Here is a 27,925-nt window from a genome sequence, read left to right on the forward strand (position 1 = left end):
GCTGATTGGGCAAGGACGCCGCACTAGGCGGGAGTTGGACTTCCCGCTCTGCGTCTCAGCCAATGAGGGACAACCTTTGCCTCTGCCAGGGCCAATCAGATTGGGGAAGGCGGGAGTCAGCTAGACAATGGGTTCTGGTGAATGAATCATTGGAGTTATCTTATGCAAAGCGATCACCCGAGGCTAGCGCCTTCCAGGATAATCTTAAGATTATTGCTGTTTTTGAGTAGGGTCATTTGGGATGTCCGGGGTCCTTTACGCACGTACACAGTTCATGAATACCTTGAGGTATGGCGGAGATGTCAGTTTATATTGACACTATGAGATTACAGAAACCGGACCAGTGGGGAGTCTTCCTTTGGCTCCCCAGGGGTCCAGGATGGGATTGTGGTCAACATTACCATATGAGATACAATCACCCGTGGGGCTGCTCCGATCTAAGGTGACAATCTCTCGCTATGGGTCATGCAGATGCAAATAGATAAAGTTTTATGGTGACAGTTTTACCCTTCTTTGTGTGTGGAGCTCAAGGTTCAAGAAGAGGGAGGGAGGAATTTCCGGGTTCAGCTAGACTTCAGACTGTGCCTTCATTGTTTAAATCATACTAGGGAATATAGAGAATCATATTATAGCCATTTCACCCCAAAACTACCAGAAGAAGTATTAAATATTAACACTTATAGCTCATTTTCCCTCCCTGTGTTAATAGCGCTGATCGGGGAGGCTATTTACGCAAAGAGAGCGATTTGATAGTCAGCTGTTGAGCCGAGAAAAAGTGGTCCAAGGTGGTTTCTGCCGGTTGTGTTTTTAAGACTAGACAATTATAGGCATAAATATGAAAAAGGATATTTTTTGGTGTGAAATTGAGCGAGTTCTGAGTGGAAATATAGGCTGGGGGGGGGGGGGTAAACAATCTGGCCATATCGCGGGTTTCCTAGGGACCGGGAGGAAATTCAGATTCCCTCCGGCTTTAAAGCAGAGAGTAAACCCGGTTTCCTTTTTTTGTAATATAATATATAAAAAAGGGAAATATATGAATTTGGGAATCTTCCAGGGGACCTATAGACCAAGTGACATTTGGCTAGACAGTAAATAAAGAATTGATTCCAATATTTCATAAACATATAAGCAGACAATTCATGGAAAGTTCATAAGCAGTTCAGGCAATAGGAGGTTCATGAAAATAACAAAGTGAAGGGATTCCTGTTGATTCCAGTCCTTGGTAGCCTGGCAACATAGGAATGAGAAGTCCGGTCATTCATAAAAATGATGATGAATGGATGAACGGAGGAGGATCGCGGCTGGTCCTTGAGGAAACTATATTTCCCTCTCTCTCTGGGAGGGTGGCAGTCCACCAGCAGCAGCCTTGGGGAGAAGCCCAGGTTCCCAGAAAACAGCCTGCCGGCCGTGAGAGAGGAGAAACGGCTGTTGCGGAGAAAGAGGCAAACGAACCGGCTTTTTGACAGTCAGCTGGTTTGGGGCTTCAAACTGGACCCATTCGGGCGCTGTTGGTTATTTGAACCAGGGACCTCAAAGAGTGTTAAATATAAGAGATAGGCATGCTTGGAGTGTTTCTGATGAAGTTAGAGTCCAATTTGTTCCGTTTCAATGGCAAGGAGAACGTGGCGAGGTTAATGGAAGAAGGAGGGGGGGGATTTCATGCAAAGGAGTCAAAAAGGATACCAAAAAACCACTGGAGAGGATTTCAAGTTAAAAGGAAAGGATACTTTTTATTTAAGGATTAGTTACAATGTTAGGGCTGGGGAAAGCAATGAAAAGAATTTAATAATAATAATTTGTTGCGGTCTGAACGTTCTCCCACTTTGCAGGCGATCCGGATCTGTGGAACCCTCCGCAGTCAGATGAATTTAAAGGCGGGGGTCTCGGTCATCACAAAAACCCAATTTTGTCATACCATGTCTCCCAGACTTCAATACTGTCTCCCAGAACCCAATTTTGTTACACTGTATCTCCCAAACTTCCATATTATGTCTCCCTTAGCCCAATGGAGGCTCCTTCTTTGGAGGCTTTTAAGCAGAGGCTGGATGGCCATCTGTCGGGGGTGCTTTTGAGTGCAATTTTCCTGCTTCTTAGCAGAATGGGGTTGGACTGGATGGCCCACGAGGTATCTTCCAACTCTAGGATTCTATCCATAAATACAGCAGAGTCTCGGTTAACCGAGCCCCAGATAACCAAGCCTCCAAATTATCACTCAGGCCTTTGGATAAAGATTGCTCATCCCCATAACAATCCTGTATCTGTGACCATTCTTATACCGGTTTGCACTTTTTACCTTTGTCAGCTTGATCTAGACACAGCAGGGTCTACTTCCATCCCAATTTGCACTTCCAAATTTGCAGCACTTTCTCAGTCACCTTGTGTTTACAATATTTATAGGGTGCACCTTACCCAGTCTGCTTTTACAACCTCTCCGTTTTAATCCATGTTTTTATTAGCTCTTGTCATTTGTTTTTACTGGCTAATGTTTAAATTTTTATAATTGTGCATGTCTTTTGCCTATTGTTGTGTTTTATATTGTTATTGTTTTTATTTGGGCTTGGCCCCATGTAAGCCGCCCTGAGTCCCCGTTGGGGAGATAGAGGCGGAGTATAAACATAAAGTTGTTGTTGTTGTTGTTGTTGTTGTTGTTGTTGTTGTTGTTGTTATTATTATTATTATTATTATTATTATTATTATTATTATCCAAGGCATCACTGGGGGCACCCTTCACTCTCCCTCTCTAGAGCGAAGGGAGTTCGAGGAGAGGGAGAGGGAGGAGGAAGCGCCCCACAATCGGCGAGGGTTCGGCCCAGAGAAGTGCCCCGCGATCGCTGCAGCAGCGCTTGTGGAGTGCTTCCCAAGGGGCGAGGGCTTGCTGAGGGATGTCTCCCTGGATCTCCCTCAGCCAGGCCCTTGCTGGAGGAAGAAGTTTCCTCCAGCAAGGGCCAGGCCAAGGGAGATCCGGGGCATATTCTGCTTTTCTCGGAGGGACAGGTCCTTGGAACAGCAAGGGCCTGTCCGAGGGACAAGCGTGCCACGGGTTTTCCTCAGCCAGGCCCTTGCTGGAGGAAACTTCTTCCTCCAGCAAGGGCCTGGCTGAGGGAGATCCAGGGAGACATCCCTCGGCAAGCCCTCGCCCCTTGGGAAGCGCCAGTGAGCGTTGCTAGGCAGCAGCACTCGTGGGCGCTTCCCTAAACCAGATTGCCAGGAGGGATAATAGGGGCCTTCTCCTTTATCTCGGATAACCGAGACTCTACTGTATAAAAAAAATATAATGTTCGTTTTACTATGGAGTAAACAGCAAAACCACTGAACCCAATCACACCAAATTTGGCCACAAAAGGCATAGTCATCCAAGATATGTCTTTCAAATGAAAAAAACAAAGTTAGAAAACAAAGAAAAACAAAGTTCAAATTAGAGGATGAGGAAAAGCCGTTTCCCCCCCTCCCTAAATGCCAGCTAGAAGGGTATGCCCTGCCCAGTTTGTCTCCTAGCAACCTACTCAGCAACAATGGAGCTCAGGGCTTCTTCATTCCACACTGCCAATAAAATACAAATTATCTGATTTGAACTGGATTATATGGCAGTGTAGACTCAAGGCCCTTCCACGCAGCTATATTACCCAGAATGCCAAGGCAGGATAATCCACAGTATCTGCTTTGAACTGGATTATCTTGAGTCCACACCTCCAGTTCAGTGTATATTTTATACAGCTGTGTAGAAGGGGCCTCATATAATCCAGTTCTGAGCAGATAACGTGTAGCCAGGCAAAGCTAGTGATTCTATGATTCTATGAATTACCTCATACCATATCTTCCGGGCTCCTATTATTGCCCTACTATGTCTCTTGGCCCCTATAATTGCCATAGTATGTCTACTGAACCCTATTTCTGTCATGCTATGTCCCCCAGACTCCACTTCTGGTTGTTCTGTGTCTCCCAGACTCTGATTATTGTCATTCTGTCTCTTGGGCCCCTATTATTGCCATACTATTTCTCCTGGCCCCTATTTTGGTCATGCTTCACAATACTATGCCTCCCAGACTCCAATTCTGGTTGTACTATGTCTCCCCAGGCCCCTATTTTTGTCATACTATGCCTCTCAGATCCCTATTTTTGCAATGCTATGTCTCCCAGGCCCCTATTATTGCCATTCTTTGTCTCTTAGACCCCAATTTTTGCCATATTATGTCTCCCAGACCCCTATTTTTAGCCATACTATGTCTGCCGGGCCCCTAATATTGCCATACTATGTCTTTCAGACCTCTGTTATTGTCTCTCCCTCCCTCTGCAGGGAGGTTTGGGACCCTGGAGGCAGGGGCCCTGGAGGCGCTGGTGGGCCTGAGTGGGGCCTGGACACCTTGAAGGAACCATGGTGGGAAAGGACCACCTTCTTCAAGCCTCCTCTAGTCACACCTTGACCTCGAGTCCTGTCTTGTTGAAGGCTTTTCTCGCCAGAATCATTGGGCTGCTCTGAGTTTTCTGTGTCAGGACCATAAACAAAGAACAACACTCAGAATTCCAGGCAGGAGACAATCAGGGTCAGCTAACACCTCCCAACAAAGGATTCCCCCAGGCAGGAGGCAGCCAGGCTTTGCAGCTGAAAGGCTAATCAAGGTGATTAATTACAACATTCCACAGGGATGTATATAAACCCCACTGGCCTAGTTTTCAACAGAGCTCACAACCTCTGAAGATGCCTGCCATAGATGTGGGTGAAACATCAGGAGAAAATGCTACTACTGGGACTTGGCCAGACAGCCCAGAAAACTCACCACAACCAAGTGATTCCACTGGCCATGAAAGCCTCCCTTTGACAACCCATATCTCAAATGGATCTGTCACTGGACAGATAAGCTGTGTCCCTGTGCTATGCCAAACACATGAAGGCTATGAGTAAACCACAGAGGTTCTCCTTTGACCAAAGCTTCATTCATTTTGTCTCTTGAGCGCAACAGAGAATTGTTTTATGGGAGAGGTCAGGCGGGGTGATCTTAGGCTTTGGGGTTACTTGAGGTCAAACAAGTAATAATCGGCCTTCCCCTTGAATCCTTTCTTGCCAATGCTTTTCCGAATGGAAAAGAGGACGAGGAGATTTTAAAAAATCATCTATATATTTCTTTGGGTTTTTTTCCCTCCTTCTTGCCATTATACAAAGTGCAAAGAGCATTTGCTGGCTGGCCTTACAACAAAAGAAGTAATTATTATTATTATACATTATATTATTATTACTATTATTACAAAAGTCCCGTTTTCGCTTCAAATTGCACATTTTTTTGTACAAAATGGAAGGTGAGTTAATTGGAAAAAAAGAAAGAGACAGAAAAATCAATGAGGAAAAGATGATTGCCATATTATTATTATTGCTTCCGCCTTGAAGGGGCCACCTTGGACTGCCTTCTGTGTATCAATCCCCTTATTCATTATGCAAATTTTAAGGAGCTTTTTTTGGATCCATTCAGAGCTTCCAAGCACTTTACGGTATTCTATTTGCAAACTTATGACATATGCAAATTCCATGCTCATTTGAACGTTTTATGCAATTTTCCTATATGCAGATTTTATGCAAATTTGCCAATTTATGCAAATTTGCAACATATGCAAATTCCATGCACTAGGGGCATTTAATGCAAATTTTGCATGCAGATATATGCAGATTCTATGCAAGTTTTCCCCATATATGCACATTTTATACAAATTTTACCAATTTTGTGCACGTTTTCACCACATATGCCGATTTCATGCAAATTTAGCCAATAGATGCAAATCTGCAATGTATACAAATTCCATGCCCTAGTGGCATTTTATGCAAATTTCAGCCACATATGCATTCTATACAAATTTCACCCATATATGCAGATTGTGTGCAAATGTTGCCCGTGTATGCAAATTGTATGCCAATTCCGCCCGCGTATGCCAAGAGTCCGGCGGCAGCTCTAGGCGAAGAATCCGTGGCAGAAGATGGCCACGGCGAGGAGCAGGATGGCGTTGATGTTGACGACTCTCTTCCAGAAGGGGTCCTCGGTGGTGTCGGCCATCTTCTGGCGCAGGGCCTCCTCCTCGGCGGGGCTGAGCCAGGGGCCGCCCTGGTCCAGCCCACAGAACCAGTTCAGCGCCTTCCGCCCGCACGAGAGCTCTCGCTCCGGCACTGCCCGCAAAGACAACACAAGAACACCAAGGACTGGGTTGCAACACCCATCGTCCACCCGTCCAGAAGACCTTGCCTAGGAGGAGGAGGAGGAGCGGTGTCCTCACCCCAGAAGGATTTTAATTTACGTAAATATGAGGGGTCTGCTTACGGGTTTGGTCCTCGTAGACCATCTCCTCCTTCTTGGCCACGTCCTCCTCAGCGTCCAGGTCGATCCGTTCTTCTGTCCGGTTGCGGAGGGACCAGCAGAGGCGATACAGCTGCGGAGGTGGAGGAGATTCGGGGGTTGAGGGGTCGAGAGGAGGGCTTCGGATACAGGCCAGAGACAGACAGGTCGGGTTGGAGTTGGACTTGGAGTTAGAGGACACAGACAGAGAGTGCGAAGCCAGGTGAGAGTGAGGGTGAGAGGATGAGAATGAGGGTTCGTCTTAGAGTGAGGGTTAGGGATAGAGTTAGACAGAGTGAGAGGGCCTTGGAGTCATCACGGGTTTGTCATGGAGGTTGAATTAGGGCTGGAGTTAGGGTGAGAGATAGAAGAAGAGTTAGAGAGCCTTGGAGTTAGCAGTACGGGTCATCTTACAGTTAGAGTTAGAAGTAGAGTAAGAAGTAGATGGAGACTTAAGAGTTAGAGTTAGAAGTAGACATAGACTTAAAGAGTAGAAGTAGAGGTAGACATAGACTTGGAGAGCCTTGGAGTGAGCAAGAGGGTTCGTCTTAGAGTTAGAGGTAGAAGTAGACTCAACTTAGACCTCAAGAGCCTTGGAGGGTTTTTTAGAGTTAGAAGTAGAGGTAGAGGTAGACGTTGACTTGGAGAGCCTTGGAGTGAGCAAGAGGGTTTGTCTTAGAGGTAGAAGTAGACGTAGACTTGGAGTGAGAAGTAGGCCTAGACTCGGAGAGCCTTGGGGTGAGTGAGCAAGAAGGTCTGCCTCCAAGTCTGGACCCGGGCCCGTCTGGGACTCACGTGGACGTCGTCGATGGGCTTGGTGAGGAAGGAGGCACCCAGGACGATGACAATGGAGATGGCAAAGAGGATCATGGCGAAGTAGAGGTAGTGGACCTTGCAGATGATGGCCGGGCAGTTGCTGGGGTGGACGCAGCTCCCCGTCCCGAAGGCGAACTCCGTGATCATCCGGGAGAGGCCGATCAGGAGGCCCAGCACCAGGCCCCAGAAGGCCCCCTGAGGACGGGCAGAGCGGGGAAGGGTCAGCGGGAGAGAAGAAGTCCATTGGAGGAAAGGGAGATTTACAGAAGCAGAAGGCGAGAGGAGGAGGGGGCGGGAGAGACCCGTAGAACCCCATCCCGTTGGAGGAGGAGGAGGAGATCAAGAGGAACCTTGTCATCCCTTCCCGGGACCGTCCCCTCCTTCCGTACTCTCCCTCCCTCCCTCCCACCAGCTCACCGTCTCGTTGACCCTCTTGCAGAAGATGGCCAGGAAGAAGACAGCCGCGATGGGAGGCCCCAGGTAGCTGGTGATGGACTGGATGTAGTCAAAGAGCTGCCCGCTTTGGGCCTCCTGGACCACCGGGACCCAGAGGATGCTCAGGCCGATCAGGGCCATGATGAAGACACTGGAAACAGGGGAGACACAGCAGGGGGGGGGGGATGAGTGGGGGGGACGTGGAGCCAGGCAACGCGGGGGGTGGGGGGTGGGGTGGGGTGGCGGCCTTGGAGTCCCCTCTTGCGGCACCTTCCGACGATCATGAGCTCCCTCTCCTTGGCCCGGGTCCGGATCTTGGTGTAGATGTCCATGGTGAAGAGCGTGCTGGCACTGTTGAAGATGGAGGTCAAGGAGGACATCAGGGAGGCCAGCATCGCCGACAGCATCAGACCCCGCAGACCTGCCGTTCAGGGATTACGTCGCCTCCATTAATACAGCATCAGGATTTCAAAAATTTAATAAACAATGGCACGGTCCTGTTGGAAGGAGCAACCTCCCAAGCTTTTCACTGTTCATCTGCTAATGGATCTGTCTGCTAACCTGTATTCTATGTGTATGTGGATTCGCCAGTTTGACTGAGCATGTTCAGACTCAGGACTCCATTTTGTAGTCAGTCTGCTCAACACCTCGGTGGAGGTGGATGCATGGTGCTGTTTTGGACTTCAATACAGAAGTATGACTTACGGGCTTCAGTGAGTACAACGATACTTAAAGACTATGGTCTATTGATGAAGGTTTTTTTCACTGGCAATGGACCTGGACCCCATTTGTCACACAGAACCCCCATGACCCAATTCATCTACATCCAGAAAGCACTGTCATTCCCACCAATGAGGGATCCGGACCAAACTTAGCACAGGGGAGGCCCATGACCAACTGGACATTCTGCAGGAGTTTGGGGGAATGGACCTTGGTTTTGGGAGCTGTAGTTCACCCTTATCCAGAGGTGACGTTGGATGAAACCCTGCCGACGTTGGATCTGGACCAAACTCGGCCCACAGACCCAACATGGTCCACTGTGCATACGGGTGGGGTTTGGGGTGACGGCCCTTTGCATATCAGAGTCGTAGTTCACCCGCATCGGGAGAGCCCTGAGCCCAGCCGCTGGCCATGTTTCCCCCTCCTCCTTCTCAAGATGGCCTCCTCCTCCTCCTCCTCCTCACCGTTGGGCATGAGCTTGACCACCATCAAGGGGTAGGCGATGTTAGAGCAGCCCACCGTCGTCTCACAGACTTCCAGGCAGACATCGGGGTCGATGCAGGCCACTTGGTCTGCGGGAGAGACACACACAGAGAGAGAGAGAGACCCGGGTATCGACACGGGTAGGCTTGTGCAACATGTTCAGAAGTTCTGTGCAGCATGTTACAATCCCTACTTATGAGGCAATATCCAACACTTTAACTTTCCCTAAAATCAGTATGTATATGCAAATCTTTCTGAAACTTGGGGGGAAGGATCCCCTGTTATCTTGTGTCATTCAATGGAAAATTCAAGGAGATTACTCTTGCAGTTTTGGTTTAAAAAATATGAATATAGATACATACATATGAGTTCCGGGTACGATTATTAATAATATTAATAATACAAGAATAAACACACACACACACATACACGAGTCCTGAGAGTGACTCTCCCTCATTATTATCACCATCCATTCACGAGAACCCATCTGTTCCTGGGTGAGTGACCTGTGTAGAGGATGCGGCTGATCATGCCCGGCATGACCATCAGGAACATGGGCAGCAGTTTCATGTATCCACACAGGACGCAGCCCGCCTTGGCGTGGGACATGTTTTTGGCAGACAGGCACCGCTGCACAATCACCTGCAAGCACAACGTCTATTCTAATATCTATCTATAGACACAATGAAAGTGAAAAATGTGTCTGTGTGTATGTGGCGGAGGTGCCCACATACACAGACAGCTCTAGTTCCCACTGAGCAGGAGACCCCTATGGCCCTCCCTCCACTGACATGCAGGTGAGCGCCATGAACATGTATGTAGCCCAGACCCTGCCCGTGCCCCCCACAGACACCACCCTGCCCCTCACCCAAGCGAAGGCTTTCCTGCAGTGACCACTTCACTCAAGATGTTCTGTGTTTCCTCCACAATGCACATCCCAGGGTTCCTTCATTTGCATTGGGTGGGGTCATACAAATGCAGAGAGAAAGGAATCCTGGTATGTGCTCGCTGTAACTTGCAATGTCCTGGGAGTGAGGGACTTGGAGGCTCCTCAGCCCTGGGAACTATGGCCTGTGTATGTGAGCAGACACCCGTGCCACATACGATATGCAATATGATGATGATGAGGAGGAGGATGACCTGGTCAGTGCACCAGTACCAGAGGGCCAGGATGCTGAGGCCGAAGATGAGTCCGGGCCAGGGCAGGTCTCCGCTGAGGGGGTCCCGGAAGAGGCTGAAGGCGTCCGGGCGCGGCGTGTAGCACTTCTCGGAGATGTTGACGGTGGCGGCCGTGAGCGTGGGGACGGCCTTCATGTACTTCTCCACAAACTGGTCGTAGCCCCCCACCTCCATGAAGGCTGCGGGAGGGAAGGAAGGAGGGGCGGGCGGGCGGGCGGGCGGGAGGACGGACGGACACCCCCCCCCCGTCAGAACGGGGACCCAGCCCTGTCCACGGGCAGAGGAGGAGGGGGCCCAGGGAGGGGGGAGTCACGCCTCACTTACCGAACACGGTGAGGATGATGGAGGCCATCAGCATGATGACCGTCTGCAAGTTGTCCGTGTAGATGACCGCCGCTAAGCCTCCTGGGGACGGGGGGGAGGGAGAGGGGTGAGCGGGGGGGAGGGGGAAGGCTCCCAAGGGCCTGGAGGGGGAGGGGGGCCTCCTCACCCGTGATGGTGTAGAGGGCCATGATGACCAGCAGGATCTTAATGGCCACGTAGATGTCCAGCCCCATGGCCAGCTTGATGAAGATGGCCCCCGAGAAGATGTCCGCCTGCGCCCAAGTAAGAAAGGGAGAGGGAGAGAAAGAGAGAGAGATTCCACCCTCTCTATCTCTCACTCCAGAGGGACTCAGGGCAGATTCCAAACATAAAAGGCAAACATTCCATGCCCAAACATGTATATATTATATGTAATGTATTATTAGAATCCTAGAACCGTAGAGTTGGGAGAGACCTCATGGGCCATCCAGTCCAACCCCATTCTGCTAAGAAGCAGGAAATCGCATTCAAAGCACCCCCGACAGATGGCCATCCAGCCTCTGCTTAAAAGCCTCCAAGGAAGGAGCCTCCACCACGGCCCCGGGGCAGAGAGTTCCACTGCTGAACAGCCCTTCTCACTGTGAGGAAGTTCTTCACTGTGAGAGCTGTTCGGCAGTGGAACTCTCTCCCCCGGGCTGTGGTGGAGGCTCCTATTATTAGTATATTATATATTATTATTATTTTATTATAGATATATATTATCTTTATATATTATATATTATAATATATTGTATCATATATATAAAAATAGATTATAAATATAGGGATTATAAATAAACGTAAAGGTTACCCTGACATTAAGCCCAGTCATGTCTGACTCTGGGGGTTGGGGCTCATCTCCATTTCTAAGCCCAAGAGCTGGCGTTGTACATAGACTGGCTTGACTGCATGGAGTGCCGTTGCCTTCTTGCCGGAGCAGTACCCGTTGATCTACTCACATTGGCATGTTTTCGAACTGCTAGGTTGGCAGAAGCTGGAGCTAACAGCAGCTGCTCATGCTGCTCCCGGGGTTTGAACCTGATACCTTTCAGCAGCTTAGCGCTTTAGCACACCGCGCAACTGGGGCTCCATTATAAATATAGTAGATGAAGCAGCTGCTCCCCCCTGTGGCCAGAATTGAACATCCCCTCAGGAGAAGTTTAAATTGCCTCTTCGTCTGTTTCTGTCTCGGTTCTGTGTGTATATGGGCATTGAATGTTTGCCCTATATGTATATAATGCCATCTGTTTATATATATATATATATATATATATATATATATATATATATATATATATATATGGTTCTGTTTATATAGTTATGCATTTTATAATAGCTTTATTCTTAAAATCCAAAATCCAACAATGCCTATTTCTAATTATCTATCTATATATATAAAAGAGTGATGGCATCAGGGCAGTGGACAAAACAACAAAACTACAGGCCCCCCAACCTCGAAATTTGACAACACAACCCATCATCCACGCCTCTAGGTTGATAGAACAAAAAGAAAAGAAAAATAAAGTCCTAATTAGAGGGAGAGGAATAATTTTTTTTATCCAATTGCTGCCAGTTTAGAGGGCTAATCTCTGCCCACTTGGTTGCCTAGCAACCAGTCAAGGGACAGCCAGGGTTCAGTTAGGGGACAGGCAGATTTAGGCCTCACTTAGGCTTCTTCCACAGATTATCTGATTTTAACTGGATTATATGGCAGTGTAGACTCAAGGCCTTTCCACACAGTTATATAACCCATTTATAATCTTATATTATCTGCTTGGCACTGGATTACCTTGAGTCCACACTGCCAGATAATCCACTTCAGTGTGCATTTTCTACAGCTGTGAAGAAGGGGCCTCATATAATCCAGTTCTGAGCAGATAATATAAGATTATCAATATACAGTAGAGTCTCACTTATCCAACGTAAACAGGCCGGCAGGATAAGTAAATATATTGGATAATAAGAAGGGATTCAGGAAAAGCTGATTAAACATCAAATTAGGTAATCGTTATACAAATTAAGCACCAAAACATCATATTATACAACAAATCTGACAGAAAAGGTAGTTCCATGCGCAGTAATGCTATGTAGTAATTACAGTAGAGTCTCACTTATCCAACACTCGCTTATCCAACGTTCTGGATTATCCAACGCATTTTTGTAGTCAATGTTTTCAATATATCCTGATATTTTGGTGCTAAATTCATAAATACAGTAATTACTACATAGCATTACTGCGTATTGAACTACTTTTTCTGCCAAATTTGTTGTCTAACATGATGTTTTGGTGTTTCATTTGTAAAATCATAACCTAATTTGATATTTAATAGGCTTTTCCTTAACGCCTCCTTATTATCCAACATATTCGGTTATCCAACATTTTGCCAGCCCACTTATGTTGGATAAGTGAGACTCTACTGTACTGTATTTACAAATTTACCAGTAAAATATCACAATGAATTTGAAACACTGACTACAAAAACATTGATTATGAAAAGGCAGACTGTGTTGGATAATCCAGAACATTGTATAAGCAAATGTTGGATAAGTGAGATTCTACTTTGATATGAAATAATTTCTAGGATAGAATAATGCAGAACAATATAATCTCTAAAACCAGGACAGTAATAAAGAAATAAAGAAAGTAAATAAAGCAAGGAAATTGGAAATTCCACAAAGGAAACAATCAGGGCCAGCTAACACCTCCCAAGAAAGGATTCTTCCAGAAAGGAAGCTGAGAAGGCAGTGAAGCACTATGTATTACCAAAGTCATTATTATTACTATCATTACTATCCTTACTATTATTATTATTATTATTATTATTATTATTGTGTTGCGGTCAACCGTGAAAATGAATACAATCTGGCTCCAAGTATTCAAAAACACTAAAATCAGAATATATAAAAATTAATGTGGTATAATAAAACAGAACAATACAATCTCTAAAATCAGAACACTAAATAAAGAACAACACTCTGAAAATAGGGGAATTCCACACAGAAAACAATCAGGGCCAGCTAACACCTCCCAACAAAGGATTCCCATCATCAAAGTCTGGCCAATCCTCTGTTTTCTCAGGGCCACAGACAGTAGAAGCATATAAAATATCGCAAACACCACCACTCTGAAAACAAGGCAATTCCAGACAGGAAAGAATCAGGGCCAGCTAACACCTCCCAACAAAAAATTCAGGGAGGAAGCAGCCAGGCTTTAAAGCTGCAAGGCCATTACATCCTAATCATTTTTCCTAATTGCAGCATTCATACTTGCCTCCAACAAACAAAAAAACCCAATCAGAAATATTGTATATTCACAACCTTTAGGAAATAATATCCCCTGATGGCGCAGCGTGTTAAAGCGCTGAGCTGCTGAACTTCTGGACCGAAAGGCCGCAGGTTTGAATTGGGGGAACGGAGAGAGCCCCCACTGTTAGCCCCAGCTTCTGCCAACCCAGAAGTTCAAAAACATGCAAATGTGAGTGCATCAATAGGTACTGCTCCGGCGGGAAGGTAACGCCAATCCATGCAGTCATCCCACATGACCTTGGAGGAATCTACGGACAACGCCGGCTCTTCGGCTTAGAAATGGAGATGAGCACCAACCCCCAGAGTCAGACATGACTGGACTTAATGTCTGGGGAAAACCTTGACCCTTGACCTTAACTACCACCAATTCCTCAATACTTTATTTCCCAGACCACCAGACTTCGCCACAGCAACGCGTGGCCGGGCACAGCTAGTCTATATCTAAAAGGATAAAGTAGTGGGCACTGTGACTATAACAACACAACTATATGCCCCAGAACCACCAAACTTAACAACAACATCCAAAATCCTTGCCTCAAGGTTCTTACAACACAACCGAACCCCCAAAATGGAACCGTGACCCACAAAATCCCCAAAACTGGCAAATATGAAGACCGCACGCACCATACACAAAAAGGCACGCGCTCACCACAAACTCCACCCCCCACCCTCAACAGTTGGCTAGCTATTCCCGCCACTGCCGCCATCTACCTCAGCCACCCCACACCAACCCGCCGTGAGGAAAGACCACACCAACCCGCCGTGAGGCTGCAAAACTTGCACACAGGAGGGGAAAACAGCCTTCGACAACAACGGACACTCCAAAGGTGGGACACCGATACACTCGGGAGAAGGGTGGGGACCACCAGAAAACTCCCACTGGCCACACCCAAGGGGAAAGGAGCAGGTGGGCGGCCGACTACATAACCGGGGCAAACATGGCCGCCAGGCCAAAAAAAGCCCTCCAACACCTACAAACCCACAGCCCCCTATCCCTTCTAAAGCAACAAAATCTACCTCCATCCTCCACAGGCCAGAACGAACAGACGCCGCCCAGAGACAAATCAAGCCTCCTACAACCGCCGCATCTCCAAGGGAAACCGGACAACCACAACAAGGTGCTCCACACAGGCCAATCCTCAAGACCCTCAGTAAATGCGAGGGAAGAGAGCTGACCAGAACAAACAAAAACTAAGAAGGAAAACCAGCGCGGGGGGGGGGGGGGGGGTCCATGCCGGCGAATTAAAAAAAAAAAAAAACAGGACGGGAAGGCAGCGGGAGGACAGCGGGATCTATCCATCCAACCTAATAAGATTTCCAACAGAGGAGAGGGAGCATGGCGGGAAGAAGACAGGGACTCATGAACTCCAAGGTTTCAAACCCAAAAACAGGGAGGGGAAGGATGGGCACCGGAATCTATCCATGCAGGCTAATAAGATTTCCAACAGAGGGGAGGGAGCAAGCCGGGAAAAAGAAGGCCACAAAATAACAAGACCAACAACAGAGGAATACCATCATACAATCGACAAATCCCCATTAAGTCAAAACCCTCAACCCATCACCATAAAAACACAACTTATATACACCCATCCAACCAAACCACAAAACCAATCGACATTCCTAAAACTTGCAAGGCCATTACATGCTTATCATTTCCCCTAATTCCACCATTCATACTTCCCTCCAACAGACAAAAAAAAAAAAAAACCACACAGAAATATTCTACATTCACAACCTTTACCAAATAATTTCCCCTGATGGCGCACCATGTTAAACCGCTTACCTGATAAACTTCTCAACCAAAAGGTCACAGGTTTGAATTGGGGGAGTGGAGTGACCCCCTAATTTTAGCCCCAGCTTCTCCCAACCCAGAAGTTCGAAAACATTCAAATGTGAGTACAACAATAGGTACTGCTCCAGCGCAAATGTAACCGCTCCACGCAGTCATACTACATGACCTTGCAGAAGTCTATGGACAATGCCGGCACTTCGGCTAAAAAATAAAAAAAACCACCAACCCCTACAGTCAGACATGACTACACTTCATGTCAGGGGAAAACCTTTACCCTTTACCTTAACTACCAACAACAACCAACACACATTTCTCCGCCACAAATCCTACACATCCAACCAACCTCGGACACACCCTACCATAAATTAGGACAACCTCTACATACATCAAATCATTTATACATGTCCACCCCGCTAACGCAAAGACAACACATACACAACACACACACAAATAAACCCAATACCTGAAATACACACAACACTCACACAACTTCCCATTTCTCTTCTAGGAGTACTCACAAACAGAAGCAACTTTCAGCTATGCCACAAAGAAAAACAAATCTTGGCCGCCATACACGACAAAGGCGGGCACAACGGCTAGCTATTTCGCAACAAACTGAAATAGAAAGAACAGCAACAAAGCAGTGAAAAAAAGACACAAAAGCTCTACTATACCCTCTCCGAACGTATCTCCCCCTATGAGCCGCCCCACAGATTAAGATCTTCCAGTGAGGCCCTGCTCTCGGTCCCGCCGCTGTCACAGGTGCATTTGGCTGGGACGAGAGACAGGGCTTTTTTGGTGGTGGCTCCGCGGCTGTGGAACTCCTTGCCAAGGGAGATTAGGGGAGCCCCCTCACTCATGTCTTTTAGGAAGCAGCTGAAGACCTGGATGTGGGACCAAGCTTTTGGCCCATCCTAAGATACGGTCGATATAATCTGATGCATTTATTGGATTAATGTGAAATTGAATACAGACTGGCTCTGACTTTTGGCCCAATGCTACTGGCCCTGTTGTGATGGTCACACAGTGTTTTACTGTTTTAAATGGGGTATGATATTGGGTTTTAAGTGTGTTTTTACGATTGTTTGTTTTTACTATATTTTGTATTATATGTTGCATTAATCTTGCCATTATGTAAGACCGCTCTGGGTCCCCCGGGGGGAGAAGAGCGGTATATAAATCAAATAAATAAATAAATAAATAATATACACAAATGAAGATGCAGAACACTGTGCAAAAAGACTACAAGAAGCACGACTTGCTGCTGAATACGACCATGCAAAAACAAAAGAAAAGAAGCACAAACAACAACTCGCCACACTAAGGAACACGCGCCAACAAATGAGGACACAAGAAACAAACAAATACCACCGCATAGCATTCCAGTACAATCCAACTGAGGACTACAATTCAGCTCATCCTGTACACATTGGCAACCTAACAACAATCTGTCCTCAGTGCAATGCCATGAAATTCCCAGGAGAAACAAAGGGCATGTGCTGTGCTGCTGGAAAGTAAGACTACCACAACTAGAACCACCACCAGAGCCATTGCACAATCTACTTGCCAGAGAATCTCCAGAATCCAAGCATTTTCTTACAAATATCAGAAGATACAACTCATGCTTCCAGATGACCTCATTCAAGGCGAACATCATCACTGCACCATTCATGCCGACATTCAAAATCCAAGGACAAATCTATCACAACGCCGGATCCCTCTTACCATACAATGAGGGCCAACACAAATTCCTACAAATATACTTCATAGGAGATGAGGAACAACAAGTAACTAGACAATGTAATATTTCTGACGCAGTGCACACAAACATTGTAAAACAACTACAAAAATTACTACTGGAAAGGAACCATTTGATAAGATTATTCAGAACAGCCCTAGACATGATGCCAACAGACACACACAAACTTATTATCCATCTAGAGAAAACCCCTACTGCACAACATAAACGCAGATACAACGCACCAACTGTAGATGAAGTTGCCATTGTGATAGTAGGAGATCAATTTCAGCCAAGAGACATTATACTTCATCGAAGAAACAATCAATTAACCACAGTCTCGGAAACGCATCGATGCTACGATGCTCTGCGGTACCCCATTATTTTCTGGGGTGGTGCCGATGGATACCTCATTAACATCAAAATGGTCAATCCCATCACTGGCGCAGAAACAGACAACAAGTGTAGTGCAAGGAACTATTACGCCTACAGAATCATGATAAGAGAATACAACACAAACCACATCTTGCAATGTCAACAACTTTTCCACCAGTACATTGTGGACATGTAGGCCAAGATAGAATCAGAAAGATTACAATACATCCGCTTCAATCAGTCGAAACTCCGATCCGAAGAATACATACACTTAAGAGATGCAGCCAAACATGACGGCCACACAAAACAAATTGGAAAACTCACAATATTACCATCGTCCTATACAGGGAGTCCATGCCATATGCATTCGTACGCCCAAGATGCCATCACTTATGTTCGACAATATGGACGTCCGGACTTATTACATTTACATGTAATCCATCTTGGGATAGTATACAACAACTTCTACTTCCCGGTCAAACATCTGTTGACAGGCATGACATCACTGCCCGAGTATTTCGACAAAACCTAAAATCAATGATGGCCTTCATGGTAAAATGTGAAGTGTTCGGAAGGTACGGTGTTGGATGTATTCCGTGGAGTGGCAAAAAAGAGGCCTGCCACATGCCCGTATTCTAATCTGGCTCTGCCAAAAAATCACATCCAATGAAATAGACCAAGTCATAAGTGCTGAGATACCTGAAGAATCACATGAGATAGTCACCAAAAACATGATTCATGGACCATGTGGCATACTCAGTCCCAACTCACCATGTATGAAGGACGGAACATGCACCAAGAGAGATCCCCGCGCGCTCATCCCAAACACAATCACAGGCAACGATGGCTATCCTTTGTACAGGAGAAGATCACCAGAACAAGGAGGCCACGTAACAACAATGCGAATGCACAAAGGAGAAATACAAGTGGATAACCACTGGATTGTACCATACTCTCCTCTACTCAGCAAACATACAAAGCACACATCAACGTGGAATACTGCAAATCTGTAAAATCAATCAAATACATTTGCAAATACATCAACAAAGGAAGTGACATGGCAGTATTTGCAATGGAGCCAAAAAACACAAGTGAAACAATCGATATTGATGAAATTTCCCAGTATCAGGTAGGAAGATACATCAGCAGCAACGAGGCTATTTGGCGCATTCTCATGTTTCCAATACAAGAAAGGAGTCCACCTGTGGTACACCTGGCTGTACACTTAGAGAATGGACAATGAGTCTGTAAAGAAGTGTATGATTTTATTTTGTTTAATGATGACATGTTTATTTGATTTGTTTAAACAGTCAGGTTTGGTTAATTTAATATGGTGAGTATTAGAGCTGATAATACCAGGAGATAGCCAGCTCAGCATTGAAGAACTGGTTGCTATGACAACGGGGGCGGAGCCAACCGCCATTTGGAAAGGAAAAGGGGAATGTTTTAAACCCAGTTTCAGTCTGTGATTTTTAGTCGCAGGAAGAAGACTGATTCTCATGTGGAGGATCAGGGTGACTCAAAAGAATTTGAGTCAGGTCTAAAATAAAAGGATTTATTTTAGACAGTCTGTGATTTTAAATCACAGGGAGCAGTCTGGTTTCAAGACTGAAGGGAACCAGAAGGACAGACCTCTATTAGGCCAGACTAAGCAAGTTAGGGGACTTGTTTAGGGTCATTTACAGAGGCTGTGGATTAGGGAAAGTTAATCCCAGTAGATCCAGGAGGATCAGGTTTTAGTTTAGCTGAGAGGAAGAAGTATCTTGAAAGTTTGAACACCTCATATCTGTTTGTAACCATTAAGCTAAGTGCCTTTAAAAAGTTATAAGAAACCATCAAGCTCTGTACACGCAATAAACTTGTTTTGATTTAATTCCATCTAAGTCTCTGTCACAATTATATACCAAGTTAAGCAACATCATCATCTGAGGTAAAATAAACAAAGAAATCATTAAAAAGAACCAGTGCCATCTGCCTGATGTCTCTCCATTGGTGGCAGCGAAGAAGATAATCAAACAAATCATTAATTAACATCATCTCTCATAAGACATCTTTATTAAGTGGTGGTATCTGTGTGTGTGTGTGTGTGGGATTAAAAGGGATTCCATTCCCTGTCAACCTCAGCTCCTTACATAAATTGGTGGCAGCGGTGGGATTCAAAGGGGATTCCATCCTCTGCCACATCAAGTCTCCTCAGAGTCTATTTTACTGAGGCAACATTACAACAAGTTGCAGAAAATCCACCACCAACAACTTTAACATCATTCTTCACTTTGTGTCAAACAGACCCATTTGCAAGAACACTCCTTTATTCTGGAGTACCAACATATTATACATGGGATCCCAGGAGGAAAGGTTTTGCTCGACGCAAAAGAGGAGAACCAGTAGAAGGACAAACAGGTGTATTCAAAGACAACACCACAGGAAGGTTATACACTGTACATCCAAGGCAAGATGAATGCTTCTTCCTTCGTTTGTTATTAGTAAATGTCAGAGGACCAACATCATTCCAACAATTAAAAACAATCAATGGAATAACCTACGACACATTTCGTGGTGCCTGTCAAGCTTTGAATTTGCTGGAGAACGATCAACACTGGGATGAATGCATAAACGATGCATGCCAAACATCACATCCCAAACAAATTCGAGCATTGTTTGTCATTATTCTAACCTCCTGCTCTCCATCTTCTCCAACACAGCTCTGGGAAAAATATAAACCATACATGGCAGAGGATATTTTTCATCTCATACACAGAGAAAACACTGAAATCGATGAGGAAAAAAACCAAACAAATTTACAACGAAGTCCTCATTAGGATAGAAGATGCTTGCTTACAAGTAGCACACAAACTACTTGAACAATTAGGAATGCCAACACCAAATCGCACATCACCCCCAACATTTGAGGTAGAAATGCAACAGGAACTCAATTACAACACAGAAGAACAGCGCACCTACGTACAGTCTAATACCCCCAAACTGACACATGAGCAAACAACAGTGTATAATCGGATAATCAAAACAGTAGAAAATGAAAATGGAGACATATTCTTTTTGGATGCACCAGGAGGTACAGGAAAAACCTTCCTGATAAGACTGATTCTGGCAACAATACGATTGGAAAATAACATCGCTTTAGAACTTGCATCATCTGGAATAGCAGCAACATTGCTACCAGGAGGAAGAACGGGACATTCAGCACTAAAACTACCCTGAAACATACAACACATCAAAACACCAATCTGTAACATCTCAAAAACATCAAGTATGGGAAAAGTAATACAAAGATGCAAAATTATAATTTGGAATGAATGTACTATGGCCCACAAGAAATCTCTTGAGGCTCTCCACCGTACACTTCAAGACCTGCGTGGCAATAAAGGCCCCTTTGGAAATGCCACAATACTTCTGGCAGGAGACTTCAGGCAAACCTTGCCCATCATTCCCTGTTCCACACCAGCGGATGAAATCAATGCATGCCTGAAATATTCTACTTTGTGGCAACATGTCAAAACATTAAAACTGACCACAAACATGCGAGTCCAACTCCGGCAAGACCGCACAGCAGACATATTTACCAATCAATTATCAGACATCAGAAATGGACAACTGCCAATCGATCAAACCCCAGGACGAATTACACTACCTCCAAACTTCTGTACCATTCTAACATCTACACAAGAACTTATACAAAAAGTATTCCCAAAGATCAAAAATAATTACACAAATAAAAACTGGCTCAGTGAACAAGCTATTTTAGCTCCAAAAAATTTAGATGCCTATGCCATAAATCATACAATTTTGTCAACCATACCAAATGAAATTTTAATTTATAAATCCATTGACACAGTTGTTGAAGCCGATGAGGCAATTCATGACCCTACAGAACTCCTCAATTCTCTAGATTTACCAGGACTCTCACCACATATCCTCAAATTAGAATTAGGCGTCCCTATTATCATACTTAGAAACATTAACCCTCCAAAATTGTGAAATGGAACACGCCTGGCAGTCAAAAACTTACTTTAAAATGTCATAGAAGCAAGAATAATCATCTTTAAAGGAGAAGGTGTCCTCATCCCACGAATACCTATGATTCCCACCGATAGGCCCTTTCAATTGGGCTCCAATTCCCAATACGATGAGCTTTTGCCATGACAATCAACAAGGCACAAGGACAAACACTACCAGTCTGCGGCATCAATCTCGACACCGAATGCTTCTCACACGGACAATTATATGTTGCATGTTCCAGAGTGGGGAAACCACAAAATCTCTACATCAACGCACACAATGGAACAACCCAAAACATCGTGTACCCACAAGCTTTGGGACAGAATATATAATAATCCCCAGCACTTCCCATCACAAAAATAAATTCATCAACAGTACAAAATAAACCACATTCAGCAGACTCAAGTATCAAGAATAACAACCAATCACAGACAACATTCCTCTCAACCAATCTTCAATCAACATAAAAATTGAACAATGTAACAGACTTCAACAACTACTACTAATTGTGAGTATAAAGGAGGGAGAGGGTCACAGCAAAAAAAAAAAAACCTAATGTAGCTTGACCAACACCACTAAAAAACAGCCACAGCAAAGCATGGCCGGGCACAGCTAGTACTTACCAAATGAACCCAGGCAACGTCAGGTACTTAGGCAACATTATTTATTTATTTACAGTATTTATATTCCGCCCTTCTTTCTCACCCCGAAGGGGACTCAGGGCAGATCACATTATATAGGGCAAACATTCAATGCCCATATACACATAGAACCGAGACAGGCACAGGCACAGAGGCAATTTAACCTTCTCTTGAGGGGATGTTCGATTCTGGCCACAGGGGGGATCAGCTGCTTCCTCATCCACTGTGATGGCACTTCCTCATTCCAACGTTGTAAATTAGTTAAATTTGCCTCCCCACTTTATAAGTGGTACCTTATTTCCTACTTGATAGATGCAACTATCTTTCAGGTTGCTAGGTCCTTTGGCTCTGGGAGTTATAGTTGGGTGGGGTGGGGGGAATAAAAGTGTTCATAATGACAGCAAAGATTAAAAAGATAGTGATTTTTTTCTCTTCAGTCTGTTGTGGAAAGTACTGTCTTACCTTGTAGAAGGACAGTTCTGGCAATGAGGCAGGCAGAAGCTGCCTTCTTTGGAGCAATGTTGAGGATTAAAACATAATTATTTTCCATCATTAGTTGGATTCAGAATGCTGTGAATGTGTGAGTGAACTGTAATTCCTAGAACCCAAAGTTTTTTATTATCAGTATGCACAGTTGGCCATGTTGGGGTACCAAAGCTAGCGTTGTTCTGAGGAGAGAGAGTAGGCCGAAGCCTGTTTGGTAATAGTATGCAGCGGTGTATACTTCCGCCCTGGGATCTGACTCCCACAGACCACTGCAACCTCCCATAAAAGATGCATCTGGAACAGTTTGGACAAGGATGGACCACGGATGAAGGAATTTGCAGTACCATCACCTGCTTTACAGACCACACAACCCCCACCAATGACAGACTAGGACCAAGCCTGGAACACAAACTCCCTATGACTTTCAACCCTGGCGAGCTTTGGTGAAGGATGGAACATGGATGATAGGATCTGGAGTACCTTCACCCACATGCAGAGACTATTCCTAACCCCCTCAGTCATGTATCTGTACCAAAGATGGCACAGACCCCCATGACTCTTCTTATATACTGCTGAGGTTTTTGGGAGGATTGACCACAGACGATGGGATGTCCAGTAGCTTCAGCCCCATCCAGAAACTACTGCAAACCCCATCGGCCATAGATCTGCATCAATGGGCCCATTCATAATATCCAAAACAACTCAATGTCCGCTACTAATAACCCGGGCACCGCTGGGCCCCCCAACTTGTCTATATCTATATATATAATAAAAGTGAATGTTTGCATGTTTGTGTCAGCGTTTTGATTGGTCGGGTGGTGTATGTGCTCGCGTTTTGATTGGCCTGGCGGAATATGGGTCGGCTTTCTGATTGGCTGGGCGGAATGTGCCAGCTTTCTGATTGGCTGCCACTTTCATAGGCCACTGGGATCGCTGAGGGAAAAACTACTACCAACTGGCTTCGTTCGGCCTACTTCTCTCCTCAGAACGACGCTAGCTTTGGGACAGTTAACAGCCTGAGCCTACACTTTGGTAATCCAAAACACCACTGCCACCACCAGGAAGGCCCGACATGGACCAATCTTGACACACATCACCCCATGAACCCACTGACAACGGATGGCCCCCTTTGGGCCCTCTGCTGACATGTTTAAGGCCTTCCAGGCTGGCCCCTCGCTGCTAGGCCCAAAAGGAGGACGCCATCTTGCCTCAGCTTTCAACTTCTTTGTAAGGCCCTACTTTCCTCAAAAGACAGCAGAGACATTGTTATTATCTTTTGAACGATATGCTTCTGAACACTTCTAGCCCCCAAAGCCCCAATCCAAGCCTCCTTTGATCATTTGGCTAACACGTTTCAGGCCTTGCAGCCTGGCTCCATTGTGCTAGGCCGCAAAAGAGGCAGCCATCTTCCCTGTTCCCCATGGTTCCAAACAGAGCAGCTTTTGCCTGTGTCTTTTGGATACAGCACTCTCCTTCAACAAGGTCAGGCAGCAGTACGTAAATAGGTTGATCTTGGGCTGATGGAAGTAGCACCACATCAAGTAGGAAATAAGGTACCACTTATAAAGTGGGGAGGAAAATTTAACTAATTTACGACATTGGAATGAGGAAGTGCCGTCACAGTGGAAGATGAAGCAGCTGTTCTCCCCTGTGGCCAGAATCGAACATCCCCTCAGGAGAAGGTTAAATTGCCTCTGCGTCTGTCTCTGTCTCGGTTCTGTGTGTATATGGGCATTGAATGTTTGCCCTATATGTATATAATGTGATCTCTTTCTATATATATAAAAGAGTGATGGCATCACGGCAATTCACAAAACAACAAAAGTACAGGCCCCCCAACCTCAAAATTTGACAACACAACCCATCATCCACGCCTCAAGGTTGATACAACAAAAAGAAAAGAAAAATAAAGTCCTAATTAGAGGGAGAGCAATAATTTTTTCATCCAATTGCTGCCAGTTTAGAGGGCTAATCTCTGCCCACTTGGTTGCCTAGCAACCAAGGGACAGCCAGGCTTCAGTTAGGGGACAGGCAGATTTAGGCCTCACTTAGGCCTCTTCCACAGATTATCTAATTTGCACTGGATTATATGGCAGTGTAGACTCAAGGCCCTTCCACACAGTTATATAACCCATTTATAATCTTATATTATCTGCTTTGCACTGGATTATCTTGAGTCCACACTGCCAGATAATCCACTTTAGTGTGCATTTTATACAGCTTGGAAGAAGGGGCCTCAGATAACCCAGTTCTGAGCAGATAATATAAGATTAGAAATATACAGTAGAGTCTCACTTATCCAACGTAAACAGGCCGGCAGGATAAGTGAATATGTTGGATAATAAGAAGGGATTCAGGAAAAGCCAATTAAACATCAAATTAGGTAATCGTTATACAAATTAAGCACCAAAACATCATATTATGCAACAAATTTGACAGAAAAAGTAGTTCCATGCACAGTAATGCTATGTAGTATTTACAGTAGAGTCTCACTTATCCAACACTCGCTTATCCAACGTTCTGGATTATCCAACGCATTTTTGTAGTCAATGCTTTCAATATATCGTGATATTTTGGTGCTAAATTCATAAATACAGTAATTACTATATAGCATTACTGCGTATTGAACTACTTTTCTGACAAATTTGTTGTCTAACATGATGTTTTGGTGCTTAATTTGTAAAATCATAACTTAATTTGATGTTTAATAGGGTTATCCTTAATTCCTCATTATCCAACATATTCTCTTATCCAACGTTCTGCCGGCCCGTTTATGTTGGATAAGTGAGACTCTACTGTACTGTATTTACAAATTTACCACTAAAATATCACAATGAATTTAAAACACTGACTACAAAAACATTGATTATGAAAAGGCAGACTGTGTTGGATAATCCAGAACATTGTATAAGCGAATGTTGGATAAGTGAGATTCTACTTTAATATGACATAATTACTGGGATAGAATAATGCAGAACAATATAATCTCTAAAACCAGGACAGTAAATAAACAGGGGAATTCCACAGAGGAAACAATCAGGGCCAGCTAACACCTCCCAACAAAGTATTCCCATCATCAAATCTGGCAAATCCTGTTTTCTCAGGGCCACAGACAGTAGAAGCACATAAAATATCGCAAACAACACCACTCTGAAAACAAGGGAATTCCAGACAGGAAACAATCAGGGCCAGCTAACACCTCCCAACAAAGGATTCCCATCATCAAAGTCTGGCAAATCCTGTTTTCTCAGGGCCACAGACAGTAGAAGCACATAAAATATCGCAAACAACACCACTCTGAAAACAAGGGAATTCCAGACAGGAAACAATCAGGGCCAGCTAACACCTCCCAACAAAAAAATCACTCAGGGAGGAAGCAGCCAGGCTTTAAAGCTGCAAGGCCATTACATCCTAATCATTTTTCCTAATTGCAGCATTCATACTTGCCTCCAACAGACAAAAAAAACCAATCAGAAATATTGTATATTCACAATTTTTAGGAAATAATATCCCCTGATGGCGCAGCGTGTTAAAGTGCTGAGCTGCTGAACTTCTGGACCGAAAGGCCGCAGGTTTGAATTGGGGGAGCGGAGAGAGCCCCCACTGTTAGCCCCAGCTTCTGCCAACCCAGAAGTTCAAAAACATGCAAATGTGAGTGCATCAATAGGTACTGCTCCGGCGGGAAGGTAACGCTGCTCCATGTAGTCATCCCACATGACCTTGGAGGAGTCTACGGACAACGCCGGCTCTTCGGCTTAGAAATGGAGATGAGCACCAACCCCCAGAGTCAGACACGACTGGACTTAATGTCTGGGGAAAACCTTGACCCTTGACCTTAACTACCACCAATTCCCCAATACTTTATTTCCCAGACCACCAGACTTCGCCACAGCAACGCGTGGCCGGGCACAGCTAGTATAGTATATTATTATATATTATTATATAATATAATATAATATATAATATAATGCTCTAACAAAATATATATAGTATAATGTATAGATATTATCTATATATATAAAAGAGTGATGGCATCAGGGCAGCGGACAAAACAACAAAACTACAGGCCCCCCAACCTCGAAATTTGACAACACAACCCATCATTCACGGCTCTAGGTTGATACAACAAAAAGAAAAGAAAAATAAAGTCCTAATTAGAGGGAAAGGAATAATTGTTTTTATCCAATTGCTGCCAGTTTGAAGGCTAAGCTCCACCCACTTGGTCTCCTAGCAACCTCCTTAGCCCAGGAGACAGGCACAGTTAGGCCTCACTTAGGCCTCTTCCACAGATTATCAGATTTGAACTGGATTATATGGCAGTGTAGACTCAAGGCCCTTCCACACAGCTATATAACCCATTTAGAATCTTAGATTATCTGCTTTGCACTGGATTATCTTGACTCCACACTGCCATATAATCCACTTCAGTGTGCATACTAAACAGAAAGACAACCATACAACAGACATTCAATACCACCACTTCCTCAACAATTTCTCACCAACACAACCAGACAACGCCACAGCAACGCGTGGCTGGGCACAGCTAGTATGACATATAGTAATAATTTATATTATAATGTATATGATATAATATATAGATCATTGATCTATTCACTGCTCAATCGATTAGTCAATCAAGTCACTAATCGATCAAATCACCAGTCTATTCACTGATTGATCAATTTGTCAATTGATCAATTTGTCAATCAATCAAATCATCAATCTATTCACTGATTGATCATATATAACATAATGATATATATCTAACATAATACTGGAATTGTAGTGATATAGAATAATACATAATGATATGTATAATAATAGATGTCTTTTTCTTTGTTCCCTTGAGGCTCCTCCCCCTTGGGAGGCTCCGCCCCCTGCCTTAAAGGGCCGCCCACTTCCGAGATGGCCGCCACTCACCGAGATCTTGGTGAAGATGTAGAGCAGGAGCGAGAGGACGGAGAGGTAGATCTGGATCCGCTTCCCCCCAAAGCGCTTCTTGAGGTATTCCGGCATCGTCACCACCTAAGGAGAGTTGGGGGGAGGGGGGGCCCCCTCAGAATTAGGGTCAGAGATGGGCTGGAGTGGGGGTCAGGGGTTGGGTCTGGGTCCTCCTGAAGGCCCCTACTCACCCCGGCCTTGATGTAGATGGGGACAAAGAGCCAGCCCAGGACCACCACCATCACCAGCGCCTGCAGCCAAGGAAAACACACACACACACACACACGTCTAGAGAGAGTCCAGTTTCCGATCAAGAACCAATGAGTCAGTTGGGACCGAT

At 45.0% G+C, this 27,925-nt stretch overlaps 1 protein-coding gene across 1 annotated transcript in view; it reads right to left on the reverse strand.

Moving 5' to 3' along the window:
• Positions 1 to 5,332: 5,332 nt before the first annotated feature.
• LOC134292947 (sodium/glucose cotransporter 1-like) overlaps positions 5,333 to 27,925 on the reverse strand; it is a 32,162-nt gene continuing 9,569 nt past the window's right edge. The window contains exons 6-17 of the mRNA XM_062958832.1: positions 27,777 to 27,836; positions 27,565 to 27,669; positions 10,438 to 10,543; positions 10,272 to 10,352; positions 9,909 to 10,126; positions 9,275 to 9,410; positions 8,750 to 8,857; positions 7,836 to 7,986; positions 7,548 to 7,716; positions 7,110 to 7,325; positions 6,300 to 6,408; positions 5,333 to 6,148 (exon numbers count right to left, since the gene is read on the reverse strand). Of these exons, the coding sequence (XP_062814902.1) occupies positions 5,937 to 6,148; positions 6,300 to 6,408; positions 7,110 to 7,325; positions 7,548 to 7,716; positions 7,836 to 7,986; positions 8,750 to 8,857; positions 9,275 to 9,410; positions 9,909 to 10,126; positions 10,272 to 10,352; positions 10,438 to 10,543; positions 27,565 to 27,669; positions 27,777 to 27,836 (1,671 nt within the window). The 3' untranslated portion in view covers positions 5,333 to 5,936. The remainder of the gene's footprint in view (positions 6,149 to 6,299; positions 6,409 to 7,109; positions 7,326 to 7,547; positions 7,717 to 7,835; positions 7,987 to 8,749; positions 8,858 to 9,274; positions 9,411 to 9,908; positions 10,127 to 10,271; positions 10,353 to 10,437; positions 10,544 to 27,564; positions 27,670 to 27,776; positions 27,837 to 27,925) is intronic.

Source organism: Anolis carolinensis, chromosome Y (assembly GCF_035594765.1).
Source record: "Anolis carolinensis isolate JA03-04 chromosome Y, rAnoCar3.1.pri, whole genome shotgun sequence".
NCBI classification, from domain to species: Eukaryota; Metazoa; Chordata; class Lepidosauria; order Squamata; family Dactyloidae; genus Anolis; species Anolis carolinensis.